At 35.2% G+C, this 22,714-nt stretch overlaps 1 protein-coding gene across 2 annotated transcripts; it reads right to left on the reverse strand.

Moving 5' to 3' along the window:
* Positions 1–251: 251 nt before the first annotated feature.
* On the reverse strand, positions 252–7,809 carry LOC132032811 (digalactosyldiacylglycerol synthase 1, chloroplastic-like). 2 transcript variants are annotated; one of them, XM_059422561.1, is made up of 8 exons: positions 7,612–7,809; positions 5,520–6,044; positions 4,100–4,132; positions 3,360–3,447; positions 2,264–2,751; positions 1,907–2,173; positions 1,405–1,754; positions 252–938 (listed from the first exon to the last, which is right to left on the reverse strand). In XM_059422561.1, the coding sequence occupies exons 1-8, from the start codon at positions 7,696–7,698 to the stop codon at positions 410–412; spliced, it is 2,367 nt and encodes a 788-aa protein (XP_059278544.1). In that variant the 5' UTR covers positions 7,699–7,809; the 3' UTR covers positions 252–409. The 2 variants fall into 2 exon arrangements, with proteins under 2 accessions (XP_059278544.1, XP_059278545.1); XM_059422562.1 differs by lacking the exon at positions 7,612–7,809 and having other exon boundaries at positions 4,100–4,160; positions 5,520–5,658.
* Between the last annotated feature and the right edge of the window lie 14,905 nt (positions 7,810–22,714).

Consider the following 22,714-nt stretch of genomic DNA (forward strand, 5'->3'; position numbering starts at 1 on the left):
ACGTCTTGTTTGTGGACTCTATGAGACCAATTGACTGAAACCATCTCAGCTTACCTAAGTTAACAAAACCTTTGCTTTTATGATGAGCAAATTAGATAGACAAGAAGATATATCATAACTTTACACATCCTATTTACTTTTCTTGCAGGTTTAACTGCATCAATAGGCAATAGCTAAAAGAATCATCAAACAGAACCTAGGATACCATGCAGCAGCAGAGCTAGGGGGGCAAGAGGGTTCATCTGAATCCCTTTGCCAGAAAATCACACAAATCAAAAATACTTTTTATGTGAATATCCTGGTTCCACCACTGATACCAACTAAGGACTTACAAGTATCCAGGTTACATCACACCTATAGTACATAGTAATACTACTAACAATGATTTACAGGTCAAGAAGGTATACATCTACCAGCCATAAATTGGGTTTTCTACTTGAGGAGGTAAGAGATGGAGATCTTCGCAATGCTGCTTGTCATAATCCCGTGTTCCCGGTATTGCACCCGAACAGAACCTCAATAACTCGTTCCCCGTGAGACAATAATGCGCAAATGCCAGACCGCCATCAACCATCCCTCCTAGGTTTGGCATGGAAACTGATTTTCCCATGCCCTTACTGCTGCTTCTTGCGTCCCTGCGTGTCTCACTAGTCAAAACCTTATCGAGGTCAGAATATTCCATGAATCTCTGTGTTGCAGCTTCCCACGAAAGCTTATATTGTTCCTCAGGATTGAGAGGCTGAGGCTCACTGGACATTGCCTCTTTAACCTTTGCCACAAAGTCTTCAGATGTCGTATAGGTCAAGCAGTTGGAAAATGACCGAAAGAACTCATTAGACGGGTGATCTGCACAAACTACAAATTTCCCCATGGCAAGTGCCTCAGCTGTGGCTGTACAGAGTACATCACTGATACTAGGATTTATGAAGACCTTATAACTGCAAGCAAAAATTTCTGTCAGAAAAAGTGAACCGTGAAATACAAGATAGGAGTACATCTTTAGGCAAAGTGACCATCAGCACACCAAACAAAATGCAGAAAAACAATCGCCTTTCTTAAAAAATATTATTACATAGGGGGTAGGGGAAGGGGATAGTAATAATAATCGCCTCTCAAATCCTGTTAAAAAAAAATAAAAAATATTCCCAAAAAATGCTTTCAACTCAAAGAAAGACACTGTGGGCGTGTGAATTCCATTTATTCGGAAAAACAGCAAATAAAAAAATGTGTGAAAAGGAAAACATGAATGTGTGCTCCGTTCTCATCATCTGTAATGCATAGCACCTATATTCAATCTAAACCTCGAAGGCTCAAAGTTGTCCATGCAATATATTATTTTGCCAAAGGATGTTTAAATAATGCTAATTCTGTTAAACCAAAAAGGTTCTGTCAAAGGATTCCTACCCATGAAGAGAATCATCTGCATGGTCTCTGCCTTTCATGAAGTTGACATTCAAATTTAACATCCTAGCTGTAGACTGCACTTCATGAGCATCTTCCCCATTGCCAAACAAATCCACATTAAACCCATCAAGGTCACTTTTGTGCTTTGCCAGCAGGTCTATTAACTCCCTGTAACCCTTCGCCCAAACCATTTTTCCTAAGAAGTACGCACCTTTAGAGAAAACTTGGTCACCACTTTGTCTTTCTGCAGCCACTTTTTCTCCAATTTTCAGAAACTTCGGGTTTACACCATGAACATTGCAGACCACAGACCTGGGTAAATCCTGTGTAGCAGCAGAAAGGCGCAGCACCTAACAAGAAAATTAGCATTTCCTCAGAACCAGGATAAAATAATTAGACATGATAAACATTTCGAAGTGCTAACACATCTTTTGGTCTGTAAAGAATTTACTTAACTACTTTTCCTTCACCCATTTTGGAAAATTATGTAAAAATATTATACCTTGTCACAATGTGCTCTAGTGACCCAATTATTTATGTGTTTCACAAGGAAAGCTTGAAGAGCCCCATTCTTCTCTCTTTTGATATACTCCAAATAATTTGTGTGAACAATACCAACAACATGGTTAAACTTATCAGTCCAGCGTTTTCCATGGTGGTACCAATTTAGATGTTCTGGCTCCTCTAAGATTGCAATATCAGCATCTCTTGATGGGATAAACTGAGAAGTATCTCCAGCTGGTAGTATACTTCGCCTTTCCTTGGAGAACTGGAGAGGAAAACAAAGTGTCAAATAATCACAGCAATTCGGTAGCATCTTTTTTTGTTTTATAATATGCAATTAGTTCACAAGGACTACCTTTCCAGGATAAAACGAGATCTTGAAATCAGTCTTGAAACCGACTCTTTCCTCAAGCCAATTCCGTATGTAGAGCTCCTGCTCTTCTGGTGAACTAAATGTAAGATTGTTTGGATAAACTAGTTCTTGGTCAGATTTACATAACCATGGAACCAACAGTGTAACTTTCTGCTTTTCAGATTTGGCCAAATAAGCCGCTCGGAAGAGAGGATTTACAGCTGTTCCCGTCATCCAAGGAAGGCTAGCAGTTGTGACTATGGCTACATGTCTTTTACCATCTGATACGTTCTGCCTGGTAGAATCAGAGCTCCAAAACCCACCTTCATAATGATGACCAGTACTCTGTAGTACACTGGCAATTCGTAAATCTAGTTCATCATTTATATTATCGCCTTCAATAAGGGAAGAATCTCCTTCAGGTAAAGCACGTAATAGAAGTTTGTCCCGCCGTTTGCTGCATAAACTCTCTACGATCTTATCGGAGATATCTACAGTGAAATCAAAGACCCAGAGGAAATAGCATATGGTTTCAGTAGACGAAACATATTTAGTGGTCAAAAAGTATCAACCAATTTCAGTGGCTAGACACATTCAAAAAATGCACATGGTCCAGCAAAATGAAAATGAATAAAATGAAGCGATTTGCGCTTGAACTTCATTGGTACCCCCAAATACTAGCCTTAGCATTAGAGCTTACATTTCAGAGAAGTAGTTCAACTGATGAGACAACTGAAGCTTCAATCATATTTGATGAAATGGAACAGCAGTTATCTTACACCAAATTCAGCATTACCATGTTGGACATGTTGAGGCTTCATTAAACAGAAACTAATGCATTTTTTGTTGCTGTTTGTTATTGAAACTTGAAAAGGGTTACAACAGATTCACAATTTGTTCTGGTGAAGCATGTCTAGCTCAACAGATGAAAAACCAGATTGGGATGAATCTAGCAGGTTATCATAAATTAATGTGATAGTAGCAAGGTTAAAGATCAAATGTAAAGAGAGAATATTGCATATAGAACAAACTAGAGAAACAGAAACTCAGATCAAATTAACTAGTTTACGGAGGTCACAACAATTTGACAGACTATTACCTCTTCTTATGCCGATTTGATCCAAAAAGGGGCTTGACTGTCTAACCAAATAGGCTAACAACTCTGGCACATCCAGTGGAGGAACTCCCTGCACAGATAAAGAGCATGTAAAGGAAACAGAAAAGCCTTTAGTCTCACTGAACTTCTAGCCTTTTAGAGATGACCTTCATCATTGTTTAAGTTAACCAATTGTTTAAACCCCAGCCAATTCCCAGTTAAACGTTATTATGTCCACTTTTTAAGAAAGGATGTAATCAAAAGACAGCTCCAGTTGACATGTAGTCGCTAATCCAATTTGTGTACGATCTGCCTTCACCATACCCTATATACAATAAAAGGGAATAATGGTTGGTTTGTAAAGGTTGCGCTTCCCTTCCCTGTTCCTCTATCAGATTCATCACTTCAAACTTTCCGGGAAACTAGGGAGAGTAGGAAAGCAAGAGAAGTGTAATAGGACAAACTAGGACGAGAGAACAGCAGAGAGAGAGAGAGAGATTTTCCTCTCTTTTGGGATTAGTAGTTAATAGGAGAACATGAAAGGGAAATGATTTCTCCTCTCTAAGTTGTCTCCTCAAATTTCCATCATTCCATTGTTACTATAAACCAAACAATATAGGGGAAATGCTTCCCTTACGTCTTCTATTCCTTACTTCCCTTCCTTTCCTTATCCAACTAAGCAAAGCATTTTTTGCAGGATACAGTTGTTAAAACTTCATGAAATGTAAAAGTAAGACACCAACCTTTGTCACCTCTGGTTCCTTGCAAATTGATTTCTGGAAAATCATTAGACAAACACAAGAACTGCAGATTAATCATGTGAAATCAGATCAATTTATAATGTGAACGATAAGGAAAGCCATGATAAGAAGCAAGTCAGATCAATTTTAATATAATGTTTAAATTTCCATATAAAACTCTTTCTAAAAAAAAAAACAGCATAAAACTCTACATTACTAGCTTTGCCGTCTAGTGTGAAACTTGTATAACTAGTACTTACATAACTTTATTTTTCATTTTACATGGGACTGAATTTGGAACGACAATACAAGGATTAAAGTTTGACTATGCCACAGCAATCTATACATAACAATTCCCGGAAAATTATTGACTGCATAAGAATCCATATATATTCATCAGAATTCACACAATAATGTTTGTGCTATAGCTCCTCCATAGCTAGTCCGTGAAGCAAATGGCTGCTAACTACTTAGCCTTATTTTCAATAGTTCTGCTTCCTAGTAAATAAGCATAAAATTAACATTGTAGCATTTGGCTGAAAATTTTCAAAACTTGAGTTTTGACCAAAAAATATATATTTTTTTTGTTAACTCCTTTTGCTAAGGCTGTTTTTGAAGAAGAAAAAAGTAGTACTTGAATTTGTTTGTCTTACTTTCCTTTTTAGTCCGTTTCAAAAACAATGCCTATTTCTTTTTTTGGGTGCTCGTTAATTCCAACTTTCCATATGGCATGTGTAAGACCACAAGATTAAAAGGCTAGTACATTCTATATATCTTTAGTTTAAGACCACAAGATTCAAAGGTCTTCATACTTACTTAAACTCTGTGCCAACATAAAACCAACAAACAAATTGAAACGGAGGGAGTAACTTTTTGTTTTTTTGCAAAAAAAAAAAGTACGATACTTTTTTCTCTTTTGTACAAAAACAACCAAAACAAACAGAGTTTGCAAAAACTGGGGGAAAAAAAAAACTTAACTGAATAAGTCAATAAGTTAATAACCCAAACTACTGCTACAACCACAACAATATACCCAGTGAAATCCCACAAAGTGGGGTCTCGGGAGGGTAGAGTGTATGCAGACCTTATCCCTGCCTTGGGAGGTAGAGAGGTTGTTTCTGGTAGACCCTCGGCACAAATAACCCAAACTACTATTATGTGTAACAATCAAAGATGATAATACAACAACAATAACAATCCACAGGTGGGGTCTGGGGAGGGTAGTGTACGCAAACCTTACCCCTACCTCGTAGAGATAGAAAGGTTGTTTCCAATAGACCCTCGGCTCAAGTGAAGCATTTCAAACGGAATACATAAATGAAAGCAGTAAACAAATAATGCGATATGGAAAGCAGTACATAGCATCAGAAAAAGGAACGGTAACAACAATGATAATGACACCGACGGACCAAAACCAACTTACCAAGCTCGATTTTACTTTCTCCACAAATTCACTGTTCTTAATCCCTTCAAAAATCTCCACCGGTGACGAATTCGGGCTCTTGACCTCTACCTCCAGCTCCTTAAGCCGAGCACTAAAAGCCTTAATTGGCTCCCAATTCAATTCCCCAAATTGCCCTTCATCCTTAAACCTCTCTCTCCTCCATTTCCCAAATTGCCCTTCATCCTCCTCCTCATCTTCAGTTTCCGCCACAATCGCATTCTTAATACCCGACAGGTTAAGTCGGAGCTTCCCTTTCGGGGCCCACTTAAAGTCCGGCGACGAATAAGCCCTACGTATCTCCGATAATTTAGGCCGGAGCTTCTTAACAAAGTCAATTTCCGCCGGAGCCGTCCTAGTAGTGGCAGTAGCTGTAATTGTTGGGACAATGAAGGGCGATTTCGAAGCTGAAATTAGGAAATTCTCGAGTTCCTTGTCTGCTAAGTTTTTGAACGAGTTGGCTCGATTTCTGATGAGTTGTAGATCCGCGTCTGCAGAAGAACGTACCTGAAGGAGAATATTTTATTCATGAAGTCATTACAACAAAAACAACATACCCAGTATAATCCCATCACATGGGGTCTGGGGAGGGTAGAGTGTACACAGACCTTACCCTACAAGAACAAATATTCAAGGACTCAAGTATTTCTCTAAAAGTTCTAGAGATCAAAAAGAAGATTCGAGATCAAGCTTCAAGCCCCTTGAATCCAAATACAAGTCAAGATCAAACCTTTGAATGTGCTCTACAATTCGAATGCCTATTTCTTTTTTTGGTAACTCTTTAATTCCAACTTTCCACATGGCATGTTTAAGACCACAAGATCAAAGGACATTTTGGTACATTCTACATATCTTTAGTTTAAGACCACAAAATTCAAAAGTCTTCTTTACTTTCTGAAACTCCGTGCCAAGTCAAAACCAGACAAACAAATTGAAACACGGGGAGTACATCTTATAATGTTGGCCAAAGTTCATGCAGTTTGAATCTCGGGAAGCGAAAAGTATCACACAAATTGGGACAGAAGGAGTAGTACGAAACCTACTTTGACTAAAAATAGGAAAACCTATTCTATATACTCTTTCCACTCACTTTTACTTGTCACGTTTCACTTCTAGGGAGTCAAACTGCATGAACTTTGACCAACATTTTAAGATTGTATTTTTTCATTAGAATAAGCAACTTATACTCCCTCCATTTCAATTTATGTGAACCCATTTGCTTATTAGTCCGTGCCAAAAACAACAATCTCTTTCTATATTTGGAAACAATTTACCTTTATGCAATGATTTATAGCCCATACAAAATACATGTAACTCATTTAACACCACAAGTTTAAAAATCTTCTCTTCTTTGTTAAACTCCGTGTCCAAGAAATGGATTCACATAAATTAAAACGGAGGGAGTAGTTTTTTTCGTATAGTTTCCGAACATCCAAATTTTACTTTTAAATATTGAATTAATCTAACTTAATTAAGCTCTGAAAATCATTCAAATTGATTCTCGATAAGCAAAACGTGAAAAGTAAAAGTGAACATAAGGAGTAAATTTGACTATAAATCTTAACTAGACATGAATTTAAATACCAAAAATTCTAATCAATTTTTTTAAATTTTTTTTTTAAAAATTAAAAGGCATATAATTTCATACAACTTTGAGTTATTTTTTCCCAATAGTACCTCAACAAGAAGGCTTTCACCGTTCATGCAGTCTGAATCTCGGAAGCGAAAAGTATCACATAAATTGGGACAGAGAGAGTAGTACGAAATTTACTTTGACTAAAAACAGGAAAACATATATCCCTATATACGAATTTGACTATAAATACTCACTAGACATAATTAAATATCAAATCGTAACTAGACATGAATTAAAATACCAAATCGTAACTAGACATGAATTAAAATGCCAAATTGTAACTAGAAATGAATTTTACCAAATCGTAACTAGACATGAATTAAAATACCAAATTGTAATTAGACATGAATTAAAATACCAAATTGTAACTAGACATGAATTAAAATACCAAATTGTAATCAATTTTGATTTCGTACAACTTTGCATTATTAACAGTACCTCTTTCCATCCCTTAGATATCAATGAAAACGCTTTCTCCGCTGTAGACGACGTCGTTTTAGTCTCCGGTGGCTTAAAATTCATCATCTTTTAGGGTTTTGATTATCAAATTTCAACTGAATTTAAGTTTCTTCTAGGGTTTTTGAGAGTTGCTTTGCTCTTTTTTTTTTTTTTTTTTTTTTTTTTTTTTTTTTTTTTGGAAAAATTTGGGGAAGAATGGAAGAAAAATGGGGTGGCTGAGAAATTAACGGTTATTGATGCTTTTGCAATGGTGGGATGACACGTAGGATGACATGTAGGATGAATATCGCAGTCACTAGATTCCCGGGAGATGACGTGGACGGATGGTATTAGATGACATGGATTTGGTTTTGTGAATGGACCCAATTGAATGGGTTGGGCTTAAATGGTGTGTGAACGGCATTTAATACGAATTTGTTGTGACGCGGATTGCGTCAAACGGACTCGCCCTAATTTTTGTCCTTCGCTCGCCATAATTTTTGTAACATTTTTATCTTCAAAAGTTGAAGTTTTGCCTCGCTCGACATAAATTATGTAGGAATTAAGTTATGCGGCATAAGTTTTGTAATATTTTTCAGATTATGTTGAGTGTTAAAAGTTTTGTCTTGTCTGGCATAATTTGTGTGGATGTTATGATACATATGACGAAATTAAACGTAAAACGTGTCGAGCGAAATCTAAATTATGCTGCGCCAAAAATGTTGAAAGGCAAAAATTAAAGACCACAAATTCGAGGAGCAAAAATTAAGGACCACCCAGAAATCCTTTTTTTTTTTCGCGGATTGTCCTTCATTTGGGGTGGTCTTTAATTTTTGCCCTTCAAATTGGTGGTCTTTAAGTTTTGCCCTTCGCCTAATACCCCGAGGTTGTGGATTCGAACCCCAGCTCAATAAAAAAAAATCGTAAGACAGAAGTTGCAAAATTCTGCCTTAAGGCAAATCTGTCCATATAAGGCAGAATTTGGGCCTTAAGGCAAAATTCTACCTTTAAGCCCCAAATTTTGTCTGAAGGGCAGAAGTTAAAGACCGCCACTTTGAGCGACAAAAATTAAAGATCACTCCCAGCGAAGGACAATCCTGCAAATTGCCCACCGGAAATAGGGGCATTTGTGCGAATGACCCTAGCAAATTCAATTGCCATTTCTCTTTGTTTTATTTATTTCTCTTTTTCCTATTTTAGTATTTATGCGGTTTCTTAATAAGGATAAGGATCCTTAATATTACCCTAGTTGGCCAACTTACAAATATAACTACCTTCGAGGATCTTACCATTAGTAGCTATTATTTTTCAAATTACAATTCGGAGCTTAGTTTTAAGCAAAAGTTGTGTATTTTGTGTATTCGTGTGTATTTGGGCGAGGCTCTTCCCTTGCCCTCCCAGGTTCGAACCTAGCCAACAATATTATTTTTCTTACATATTTTTCCTATCTTATTCTCCTTGTATTTTGAGTGTAAAATGTAGTTGGCTGGGTTCGAACCTAGGCGAGCAGGGAGAGAGCCCCGCCAATAACCACTTCAGCCACTCTAACTTTATGTATTTTGGTGTAGCTACGAATGGTAATTTATAAAATCACCGTAGCTACTAAATAAAAATAAATTAAAAGATAGTTATTATCAATAATTATATCTTAGAAGAAGCTTCACCAAGTAAAAATTCCATAATAGTTTGTAGCAATTGAGGGTGAATACTCAATATATAATTAGCATATATTCGTATATATTTTAATTATACACAAATTATAGAAAGATTATACGTTAATTATACACTACATACTTGTTTATTAAATAAATAAAACTAGAGTTGTTTTTGTTGTGGAATTTGAAAAATACATTTTCGTGAAGAGACAATAGCTTTTCATTTTTTACAAGATTTTGACTGAGTTGAAGTTTTTTTCTAGGGTTTTGGGAGTTTGCTCTTGTTTTTTTTCTTCTGGAAATATGGGGAAGAAGGAAGTAAAATGGTTGGTTGATAATTTAACGGTTATTGATGCTTTTGCAATGGTGGGATGACACGTAGGATGAATATCGTAGTCACTAGATTCCCGGGAGATGACGTGGATGTATGGCATTCGATGACATGGATTTGGCTTTGTGAGTAGGCCCTACTGAGTGGATTGGGCTTAGTTGGTGTATGAACCCAATTCATTTTTTTGCGCAGATTGTTCTTCGTTTGGGGTGGTCTTTAATTTTTGGCTCTCAGATTGCTGGTCTCTAATTTTTACCCTTCACTTAAAAAGATTACCGAAAATATCTTGAGATTTTGGGTTCGAACTCTAACTCAGTCAAAAAAAAAAATTGCAAGGCAAGGTTTTTGCAAAGTCGCCTTACGTGCAGCGGACATTTTACAGCATAACTGTATTTTTGCCTTCTGATACAATCTCTGCCCGCCTCTCGCCCTCTGGCATAGATTCTATGTAACTTCGCTCGAACAGGCATAGGTTCATAGAAACCTATGCCTTGCGAAATTATTATTATTTTTTACTCTGCTGGGTTTCGAACCCAGAACCTCGGGTTATTTTCGACCACCTTGTTAAGCGAAGGGCAAAAATTAAAGATCAGCGAATTGAGGGGAAAAAATTAAAGACCAATCCGTATGAAGGACAATCGTGCAAATTGCCCAACCGAATTCATTGTGAATTTGTGTTGGGTCATTTGCATGATTTCCTTCAAAGGCACTGGTCTTTAATTTTTGACATTTGCCTAATATCCCGAGGTCCTGGGTTCAAACCCCGGCTCAATAAATAAAAAAAACCTCGGTAATAGTGGTGGTGATTTTTTTTACATTGTTTAAAAAATAAACTAAGAAATAGCCTTCGCTTCAGAAAATTCGCTAGCAAAGTTTTTGTTGCTTCTTGAACATAAGTTGTGGACATAAATTAGTTTTATCTATAAGGCATAAGTTCGGATATTTCAAGATAGTGAACCTACTCAATTGACTACAAATTCTGCCCTATAGGCAAAAACTAGAACTCATGTCTGATGGGCAACAGAGCCAAAGTTTTTATTGCCCATCAGGCATAAGTTCTAGTTTTTGCTTATAAGGTAGAAGTTCAGCATATTTCGAGATAGTGAACCTGCTCAATTGACCATAAGTTCTGGCTTATAGGCAAAAGCTAGAACTTATGTCAAATGGGCAACAAAAGTTCTTCACCTTGAATTTTTTCAAGTTAAGGTCGTTTTTTAGAGATTTTATTAAGTGCTGATAAAAATTCAAGAGCGGATACTTTTGGAAACACCGCACATCATTTTATGGCGTGTAGCAAATTCAATTGTCATTTCTTTTTGTTTTATATTACTTTTATTCTTCTTATTTTGGTTTTTATGCAGTTTCATAAAGGGTGTTTGGCTAAGCATGAATATTAAACTGGTCAAATTGATTCATGAGTATTTTTAATTTATCCATGTGTTTGATAAATACTCAAGTTACTTATTAGCTAAGTAATTATAAGCCACAATCAATGATTTTTCGGTTTTATGATCGCTTTTTATTTAACCAATTTTTTAACCTTAATATTTTTAGAACGTAAATTTATCCACAAAATTTTGAGGTCATATTTCCATACTTTTAAGTTTTAACATGAAAGGTAAAATATTAGCAATTCATCAATTATTAAATACAAAACAGAGCTTGCTCCCCCTAAACTAAACCAACAAATGCAACAAAAAAAAAAAAAAAAATTAGAAATAGACGCAATGAATGTACCAGATGCCAAAAAAAGCAACAATTACAATGAAAATGGGAAATTCAAGATGTACAACCCATATAATGGACAAAAGTCCAACGCGTACAAAGCAGTCACATCAGTATTTATGCGGGCAATAAAAATATAAAAACCAAACATGTGTTCCAATTAAGCAATTACATTTAATAACCTGTTTGGCCAAGCTTATTTTTCCCTCAAAAAAACTTATTTTTTCAATAAGTGCTTATTTTAAAAAAAGTGAGATGTTTGGCCAAGCTTTTGGGAGAAATAAGTATTTTTGGAGAGTAGCAGAAGCAATTTTTCAGAAGCTAAAAAAATAGTTTTTGCCCAAAAGCACTCTTTTGAAAAGTACTTTTGAGAAAAATATACTTAGAAGCACTTTTTAAAAGCCAGGCCAAACACTAATTGCTGCTCAAAAGTACTTTTTTAATTAATGGCCAAACACAAATGCTTTTTAGAAATAAAAATACTTTTTTTGAGCAAGACTTTTGAAAAAAAGATTTTCAAAATAAACTATTTTTATAAGCTTGGCCAAACAGGCTATAAATCAGCATACACAAACCAAATTATAGGCATCTTATAGGCATCCCTTTTATATTTTTTTTAATTAAAAAGGGCCCAGATTTTAACATATTTAGAACTTAGAAGGCACCCATGATTTATTAGTTTGTAACTAACTTCTTCAATGCGATTTCAATAATGTTCTTCAAATTAATCGATGATACATTACTATTAATTAAGTCAAATAAATCAAACAGCTAAATTCACAACGATTCGAACTTTACTTATATTACAATGAAAAATCATACATCTACTGATCTACACCATTAAGTTTCATATGTTATATTGTTAGTAATGGTGTTTCACTTCCTAATTCAAAAAGAGAGAAACAAAAAAATCAAAATCACCAATATATCCCATATTTCTGTGCATTTGTCTAATTTCTAGACATTTCATCACAATCTTGTGAAGACAATGCTAATTGTATGGATTTGTCACGACCCGAGCTACGGGCCGTGACGGGTATCCGGGGCTAACCACCGAACACCACTCACTTACCTGCTTATCTGCTATTATTCATACTATATGCTCATAATCATATAAAACTGTCATTTTATGAAATACATTAGCTTTTATAAACATAAGCCCTTCGGCTATCCAAAATATATATACATGCATAGACATACAAACCATGGGACCAGACTACCCACACTGCGTATCTACGAGCCTCTACTGGAATACTAGACATCTGGACGGGACAGGACCCCGTCATGCCCAAAATAGGAATATACAAACATATGTACCAAAAGAATAATCGTAGCACCTCGGAGTATGGAGTGCTCTCAAACCGCCCGCTCGCTCCTATGGATCCGTATCACCTCCACGTCTACTCCGTGGGCATGAACACAGCGTCCGAAGAAAGGACGTCGTACGAATATTGACCGAGTATGCGAAGCATAAACAATAATGAAGCATCAATGGTAGTGAGGCATAAAATAAGGAGCAATCGTACCGACCGAATCATAAGAAAGATCATATATATGCTTACTTACTCTCAAGCTCATCATCATCATATCATATGTACATAATCATATATCTCTGCCCGACCATATAGGTGCGGTGTAATAATTAGTAACAATAACATCATCATTGGCCTGCGTCCAGGCATCCTGCGTCCAGGATATTATCTCATGCCGCCCACTAGTGGTGTCTGCCCATGCCATTTGGCCATGGTGTGTATAGTCGCCGCCTTGCGCGGTGATCGCCCGCCGTATGGCGCGGTGTGATATCGTCATACATTCATTACATCATACTTATCATAATATGCTCATCAAGATTATGCTTTTCATAACATACTTGTTATAATATGTCCTTCATAATGTGCGTATCATAACTCATCATCATATACTTATTATATTACATGCATAGAGACTCTTAGCTATTCATACTTGATCGGGGTGACGTAAGGTCGTGGACCCCCGTTGTCACTATGGAGCATTTATACGTATTCTGCCTCACCTTGAAGGAATAAGCATGAGGTGAGTGGACATAATGATCAATACCATTTGATTACATATATATAGCATCATTAGCTTCTTAGGAGCATCATGTCAAAGGCTATAGTATTTCTAGACTTTAGCTTACCATCATAGTCATCGTATGTCTTATCTCGTATAGCTATTTATGAATAGGGATCTTTACTTTCTTAGAGATAGGAACATTCATAGTAAAGGAGGAAATTCATGTCATATGACTCATGCCTTGGAAAGAAAGGACTAGCCTCACATACCTTTGTCGTTTAGCTTATTCTATCGCTGGCCCGTTCTCCTTTAATGCACTCGTTTACCTTCAATGGAATTCGTATCGATATTAGCTATATAATCGGGAAAACATGTTCTCTAAAGCTATAGAAATTTGGGCAGCACCTCCTTTGTTTATACTACTTTCCGCCATATTCCATATCAACTCCCAACATTCATAATAATCATCACAATATCGCTAACAACTATCGTCATCCATTCATATGATTCGCATTTCATAATTCACCTCAAATTCCCATAATTATGACTAAAAATCCATCGTCGCATTCTTTCGTATCCAATACTTATTTCATGTTCTATAAGTCATTTATAACGTATTTATAACATCAACATATTCATTTCCATGATTCAATTCACTACTAATCACTAATGACAATATTCATCCATTTAATGACCCATTTGAGGTGCTCTTCTACAATCCATGAATCTCAACTTAAAAATACTTCACATAGCATGTAAGGGTCATGAAACTTACCTTAAATAATAGAGGAACAAGCTTGGAGTGGTGATTCACCCTTAGCACCAAAACCCTAGTTTATCTCTCCTTGGATTTCTTGACTTGGATGACTTTTAATGGGTTCCCTTCACTTGATTCTCTTGATTTCTTGTTGTTGATCTTAGATTTCTATGGTTTTCTCATGGATGAATTGTTTAGAACACTTTAGAGCTTTCTTGTGTTGTGGAGAGATGAAGGGAAAATGAAAATGAAATGAAGAATGGTCCCTTATATAAAATGGAATTCAGTCCCGATGGAATTATACGGACCAACATACGGTCCGTATAAAACATACTGACCGTATGTTGGACCGTATAATTGGTCCAGAGTCTCATGCCATTCTGGGTCAAATCTACGGCTGGACATACGGCCAGTAGATTTTATACGGCCAGTATGTCTGGCCGTATGTTTGCCCAGTTCTTCGAGTTTTGTTTCGTCGACTCGTTTGATCTCCGATCCTTATGGAACCTTCTTAACACTTATTCAATACTTCAATATCATTCTAAGGGACGTTATAACTCTTTCTTGGGACATCATTAGGACCTCACTAACTCGATGCTCAAAATTCTCGTCCGATACACTAACTTAAGTCTCGCTTCTCTTAACAACTTTCTTTCCTCAAGTCTAATGCCTTTGAAATTCTTAATTAGCATCATCACATACTAGTTCTTACTCGTCCAAACCTCATATACATCGTACCCCTCATTAGTCTATCCACTGTACGCTTAAGGGGAAATTTTCAAGGTGTAACAGATTATAAGTTGTCATTCAATAAGCTAAAGAACCAACTCATTGGACAAACAAAGTGACAAGAGATCATAATAGACAATAATAAATAACTACGGAAGTTGAATCAATAACTCATTAATCCTTAATTTATCATGGTACGTGAACTTAAAAAGCGTATTAGTCAATTGAGCACATTGTAGAAATTACAAACACTACAAGAGAAGTGCAAATTATAATGAGAAACTTTTTACCATAAAAAATCATGTGGATTTTCACACGGAATACCAAAAATTCCTAAATTTCAAAATATTTACATGAAAAATTCTGACCAAATGCATGCAGCTACAATCTTAGCTAGTCACTTCGGCTAATATTATTATTTTCTACAGTATAACAAAATAGAGAATGGGGAGCTTCCATTTCTGATAGAAGAAGTCTTTTCTCTAAAGGATGACAAAATGAAGGGATTTGATCTCCTGAATGCAAAAGAGGTTCAAGATTTTTTCACACTCTCCTGACAAGTTCACTAGTTTAGTGTGGAACTATATTTAAATATTATTCTCTAGTGTTTTGAAGAGCAACTATGAGAGTTGCCCTTATATTTTAGTTGATTGTGAAGCAGCTGTAAGAGATTTGGTTGAATCAAAGTATGAGGAACTAGCTAGTTGGGCACAAGCAAAATGTGAATATGAAAAGGAATAATTTCCATACTATTAATCCTGACTCCTGAGTTTGAGAAAATAAGGTCTAAATTTTTGGGTCGGACAAACATGATGATGGAGAAGCTCTCTGAAGGGACAAACCACATATTGATTAATGGACTTTGATGTTAGCCTCAAACACTTAAGACATCATATTACGTGGTCTTAAAGGTCTTCAACTACATGCTACATTCACTGCATATTAAAAGTTAGTTTTGAAGAGACGTACAGATTCTTATTATCTTCTACGTACTATACACAAATTGGTGAATAATTTTAAAGGGGTTCTTCTTATGTATATCAAAAAAAATATTACTGGGGCCTAATTAAAGCTTCTCATTGCTTTTACACTGTCAAAACGCATGAGGCTTGAAGAAAATGTAAATGCCCTTCAAGCTTCAAAGAGTGATTTCGCCAACAAAAGCTGAGTGTCTAGTTTATTTGGAAGTGTTTAGAGGAAATTAAAATTATGAATTAAGAGTTAGGACTATGAAAAAGCAAATATTAAAAGGAAGAACATATATTATCCATTTGTGTTGTATACTTGCTTCTTTTCTACTATTTTAGAAGGAATTATCTATCATATCATTTTTAATTGGATTAACTATTTTATTTTATTTTCTAGGTTGGTTGGAACATTTTACTAATGCAAGATCGAACACTTTAAAATTGTATGTGTGGTGTATATGGTTCTAAAATTCCATAAGGTGTGTGAAGATGAAACTTTGACTTCACATGATAAGGTTAATATAATAAATCCAACATTGTAATTAAAGAATTTTATTTTGACATTTATGTTTTAGTTATCCATTGGATTATTTTTTGTAAAATTATAACAAAGTATGTTTTTGTGTGATATATTATACAACAATAAAATATTGGATTCATTTAAATTAAAGGGTCTAGCCCAAAGTCCAATTTCTTGTAGCCGTTGGATGAAAAATCAAGAAAAGCTCAGGGAGTTCCCCGCATGATGACTATTTATTTTTGTTCTCATTTTTGTATATTTCTATTATATATAAGTGCCAAAGGAGGACCAACATAGCATTAACAAATTGTACATAGAGCATTCCATGTTGTACCCATCTATTTCTATTATATTTTATTCTATATTCTATATATTTTATATTATATTTTTCTATTATATATAAGTGGCTAAGGAGGACTAACACCGCATCAAATGCTTGTACCAAAAGCTTTACAAATTGTACACGCAATGAATGCTTGTACCAAAGCTATATAACTTGTACACTTTATACAACTATTTTTTTATCCCACGTGGACATATGTCATAGTACTTAATATTTATTCCCTTCTCATGTATAGACGCATGCACTTTAATTTTAATTCCCCGACATATTTATTTTCTCCGTGCACTTTTACTTGTTCACTTATGGCTTTTCACGTTCTTTCTGAATATTTATTCTCTTCTCATGTATAGACTTATGCAGTTCAATTTTAATTCTCCGACACAAATTTATTTCCTCCGTGCACTTTTACTTGTTCGCTTTTGACTTTTCACGTTCTTTAAGAATTAATAAATCCCACGTGGATATATGTCATAGTACTGAATATTTATTACACGTATGCACTTCAATTTTAATTCTCCGACACATATTTATTTCCTCCGTGCACTTTTACTTGTTCACTTTTGACTTTTCACGTTCTTGCTGAATATTTATTCTCTTCTCATGTATACATATATGCACTTCAATTTTAATTCTCCGACACATTTATTTCCTCCGTGCACTTTTACTTGTTCACTTTTGACTTTTCACGTTTTTTAAGAATTAATAAATGAAGTACTCCCTCCGTCTCATATTACTTGACCACATTACTTGACTTTTCACGTTCTTTAAGAATTAATAAATGAAGTACTCCCTTTGTCCCATATTACTTGGCCACATTAAACACCCAAGGTGGATGAACACAACAACAATAAGTTGTACAAAAAGCAACTGAAATTGTACGCTAAGCAGAGACTAACATTTGTACATTTCAGAAGTTGAACATTAATTCTACCTCTTGTGTGTTTACTTTTTAAGTCCCTACGGGTCCGCAGTGTCTTAATTGTCCTTTCATTTGGCATATACTCCCTCTGTTTCAATTTAAGAGTCTACGTTTGACTAGACATGTAGTTAAGAAATAAAGATAGACTTTCAAATCTTGTGGTTCTAAATTAAAAATGTGTATAATATAATAAAAGATCCTTTGAATCTTGTGATTATAAACTTGACATGTAGGATATTTGAATTGTCAACTTACTAAATATAAAAAGAAGCGGACATAATCAAAATAAGATAATTTTTTTTTAATTTTTAACAACAAACGCCCAAGTGGACGAACACAACAACAACAAGTTGTACGAAAAGCAACTGAAATTGTACTCTAAGCCGGGACTAACATTTGTACATTTCAGAAGTTGAACATTAAGTCTACCTCTTGTGTGTTTACTTTTTAAGTCCCCACATGTCCGCAGTGTCTCAATTGTCCTTTAATTTCCTTCACTTGACATATACTCCCTCTGTCTCAATTTAAGTGTCTACGTTTGACCAGACACGGAATTTAAGAAATAAAGATAGACTTTTGAATCTTGTGGTTCTAAATTACAAATGTGTATAATATAATAAAATATCATTTGAATCTTGTGATTATAAACTTGACATATAGGATATTTGAATTGTCAACTTACTAAATATAAAAAGAGGCGAACATAATTAAAATAAGATAAATTTTAACAACAATTGAAAAATTAAGGAGAAAAATAAGAGGAAAAGAAAAAAAAAATATGAAGACTCGCTAAGGAGAATCGCAGTATACTTTGCAAAATATACAAACCAGAAAGACTAACTAAATTGAGTAATCAAATTAATCATGTTGGGTCCCGTGCATTGCACGGGCATAGTTTGCTAGTGTTGAAAAAATAAGCATACTTGAGTTTATGAACAATGCAAGTGATATTCTCATTTGAAATGTAAGTCTGCCTTTTTCACGGCTATGCAGATAGTATGTGAAGCTTTGATATGATTTGTGAGTGATCCAATATAATAATTAGATGAGAAAAGACATCTTTTCATTTCTGAACTTGGCAGCAAAACTCAATTTAGTAACCAAACTTAAGTTATATTTATATACCCCCTTAACAACTTACGTTTCAATTATTTTCCACCTCTAATGCTGATGTAGCCAAAAAAAAAAAAAAAAATCATGTGCGTAAATTCCATAAAAATAAGGCGGGCCCACTGATGTGCGTATATTGTACAATAAAAAATGGGCCCCATGGCCCCTAAACCTTTTTACCCCATCTCCCCACCCCTTCCCTCTCCTTCTTCTCCATCCTTCAAAACGTTCTTTGCTCTCTTCCTCATATTCTTTCTTCTTCTTTTTTTTTTCTTTTTTTTTTTTAAAAAAAAAAATTCTCCTTTCTTTTTCTAGATAAATTGAAGAGAGCAAATTTAATATTGCATCTATAAATGGGTAAATAAACATATCTTTATTTAATTTAATGTGAACACAAAATGCAAATAAAGGAAAAAATAATGGAGGTCTGAATGAAAATGGGCAGTTTGTACAATTTTTTCATTGTTGTTGCATAAGTCCATTTGAAGGGCAGTTCGTGCAATTTCTTCATCGTTTAACAACAATAAATTATGGGTTTCTGGTAGTTATTATAAGCGAATATGAAATTGAAAGATACGACGCTAACCTCGGTGTAGCTGTTCTTTGGGTGAATTATTATTGTGTTTTGAGGTTTTCGAATCAGATTTGAAAAATGACATTGAAAGTTTTCAAAGAAGCGGCGAAGCAAGCTTGCAGAGAGTGGAAGTGGGTAGAGTGGAAGTGGGAGTGCTATTGAAATTGGGAAAAGCCTCTGTTATCATCTCTATTTTTCTAAACAACAATGAAGAAATTGAAGAAATTGCAGGAATTGCAATGAAGAAATTGCAGGTGGGTTTTTGTTGATACCCACCGCCACCTCTTTTTTTTGTTGATACCAATCCGAATTTCAGTCCAAAATTTGTGAGTTTTCTTAATTTGGTGATTTGAATGAGAAGTAGAAGCAAAATTGGAAGAAGATGGTCTGTTGGAAATTATTATTGCTTCGGTGGTGGGGAAGGTTGGCGGCGGCGGTGGTGGTGGTTATGGTGGAAATATGATTAACAAAAGAAAATCTTTGACAAAGATGAAATTTTTCAGTTGGGTTGATTTAAGGAGGCGGTGGTTATGGTGGTGGTGGTGTGGTGGCGGCGGCGGTGGTGGCGGCGGTGGTGGTTGCTACAAGTGTGGTGAGAATGAGGAGAAAGAAGAAGAAAGAGAAAAGGGAGAAAGAAGAAGAAAGAGAAAAAATAATAAATGAAGAGTTGGTAATTTTTGACATGGCAATGACGTGGCGCGAGTGTAATACACCTCACATTATGAGAGTGGTATTATTTTTTCAGGGTGGAAAATAATTGAAACGTAAGTTGTTAAGAGGGTATATAAATATAACTTAAGTTTACTTGCTAAAGTGATTTTCGTGCCAAGTTCAAGAGTGAAATGATGTCTTTTCTCTTAAATTAAATATAGCATAAAGTATCATCGATTTGTATGATTTTCCTCTTTATTGTTTGTACCTTTGAACCATGATGATTCGGTATAATTGTTTGTAATTCAACAGAGCAACTACGTTGAATATACCATGAAGGTGTACTACTTGTCATGACTCACAGGTAGGGATGGCAATAGGGCGGGTTAGGGCGGGGCAAGCCTTGACCTGCTAAGATTTCGACCCGCCCCCGCCCGCCCGTTTAGCTTTTTTTTTTTCAAGGAAATTGTCCCGCCCTCGCCTTGCCCCGCTAAGCCCGCCCCGCCCGCCCCGCCCCGTTTATATTATCTTTCATTTTTCTTCTTTATTTTTCACTTCGAAGCATGACATATTTTCTTAAAAACAATTAGATGAATGATCGGTCCTAAAATTGGATTTTTTTTTCTTTTGATCGTTCAAATTTCAAAATAGAACTAGAATTTACATATTTTACTATGTTTAGCATGAGAATACACAAAATCATCTTTAGTATAATTAAATAAGCTTAAAGGAATGTCTGAGTTAAAAAAAAATGATTTGTCTTAATTACTAAAGACAAACTTGTGATGTAAGTATAACTGGCAAGTAGTAGTATTTCACCTTTTTGTAGATGTCTTTTTAGTGATTTCTTCTAAATGAATATTGTTAATCGCAAGATCAGTTAATTAGGCGATCACTTTTGCGATAAATAGGAAAGGTTTTGTACAAGCTTAAACAAATAGAATAGTTCTATTACTGAGTTTACTTCATAAGTTTAGTTTTATAATAAAAAAATATTGATTTTAATTTATGCTAGAAGTCACATTTTAACAGATAAGAATTTAATAACAAAAATGAGAAATCTTACAAACTTCCAAGCAATCATGCTTATACTTTTAGTAGTAAAGAACGACGCTTCAAAATGTGGATTCAAACTAAGGAACAAGCATAAAATAGTCATTTTTTACCCAACCCACTTATAATTCATTTCTTGCCCTACCCTGCCCTATTAAAAAATTTTAAAAATTAAATTTTGCCCTGCCCTGCCCCGCCCCGCCCCGTTTATATGTTTCCCTGCCCTGCCCCGCCCTGCCCTACCCTAATTGCCATCCCTACTCACATGAGTGTTGAATTGTATCTTTTTTCTTATTTACATTCTATTCGTTCATGGTAATCAAAGAAGAATATTTCTTTAAATATATCTATTTCGCTCAAAATATATGTACGAGAAAATAATTGTCTAAATAAATCTATTTCACTCATAATATATGCGAAAATAATTCTTTAAATAATATCTTATTCCAAGAAAAAGAAAAAAAAAAGTTATCTACTCGTCGCACGTGAAAATACATATTTCCTTCTCTTCGTTTGTAGTTTTGGAATCATGACAATCCGATATGATTCATGAGTAATCCAACAATTATTTGTCTTACATTCTTTCAGTCAGAAAAAAAATTGTATCATTCCTATTTTGACAACTTCTTAATTTCAACTTTTCATATGACATGTTTAAGACCGCTAGATTAAAAAACATTTTAGTACATTTTACGTATCTTTAATTTAAGATCACAAGATTCAAAAATCATCTTTACTATATTAAACTCTATGCCAAATCAAAATCAGACAAACAACTTGAAATGGATGGAGTAGGAATTTAAAAAATAAAGGGTGTGTTCGATATGTTTTCCAATATTCTCATATTCGGTCAAATATTTTGGAAGATAACGAAAACAAATTCCTGAAAAATGACTTCTCAATGTATTAAGGAAAACAAGCCCCACAAGTGATATTCTATTTTACTTGTCTCCTCCCCACCTTTGAACTCACCTCCACCCCCACCAACCACGCGACCGTTTAACCCCACACCCCAAACCAAACCTCCATCCACCCCAAATTTTCTATTTCATATATTTTATTTTTATAAAAAAAAAAAGGGAGCTTTTTTATCGCACCCCTACCCCCATTCGGGCGGATGTGCCCCCCCCCCCCCCCAGGGTGTTCATCCGAACACCCCGGACAAAAAATTACAGTGTATATTTAGGGTAAATTTTATATGTTTATGTACATTTATTAACTTTTGAACACCCCGAACATATATTACGGTGTATATTTAGGTTCAATTATTTTTCCGACCACCCCGAGTGAAAATCCGAATCCGCCATCGCCCCATTAATCCCGTCCCGAATGCCCCCCCAACACCCCCTATTTTACTTTTATAAAAAATGAGAATTTTTTCTTACCCCCACCACCCCCTCTCCCTCTCAATTTTCTATTTCATATATTTTATCTTTACTTTTGAAAAAAAATTCTTACCCCACCTCCCGAGATAGTGGTGGGTGGTGTGGGATGAGATTGTGGGTTGGAGTGGAAGTAAGTGGGTATTTTTCAGAAAATATTTCCAAATTAATCAACCGAATACGAGAAAATAAATAATAAATTACTTACATTACTATTTTTCTCACCCAAAATTTGTACACGGTTAAGAGAGTGCCATGTTGCTTAATGACGAAGTCAAGTAATTTGGATAAGGTATAAGGGCAATTCTGTCATTTCACTGTCTGCAAACTTAACACGAATGATACGCGTCTT

This window comes from Lycium ferocissimum, chromosome 10, assembly GCF_029784015.1.
Source record: "Lycium ferocissimum isolate CSIRO_LF1 chromosome 10, AGI_CSIRO_Lferr_CH_V1, whole genome shotgun sequence".
Taxonomy (NCBI): Eukaryota; Viridiplantae; Streptophyta; class Magnoliopsida; order Solanales; family Solanaceae; genus Lycium; species Lycium ferocissimum.

Coding starts and splice junctions, on each gene's coding strand:
- LOC132032811 (XM_059422561.1), bottom strand. CDS start 7,698: ATGATGAATTTTAAGCCACCGGAGACTAAAACGACGTCGTCTACAGCG. Junction 4,133..5,519: donor AGAAAGTAAAATCGAGCTTG/GTAAGTTGGTTT, acceptor ATGATTTTCCAG/AAATCAATTTGCAAGGAACC. Junction 2,174..2,263: donor TCTCGTTTTATCCTGGAAAG/GTAGTCCTTGTG, acceptor TTTCCTCTCCAG/TTCTCCAAGGAAAGGCGAAG.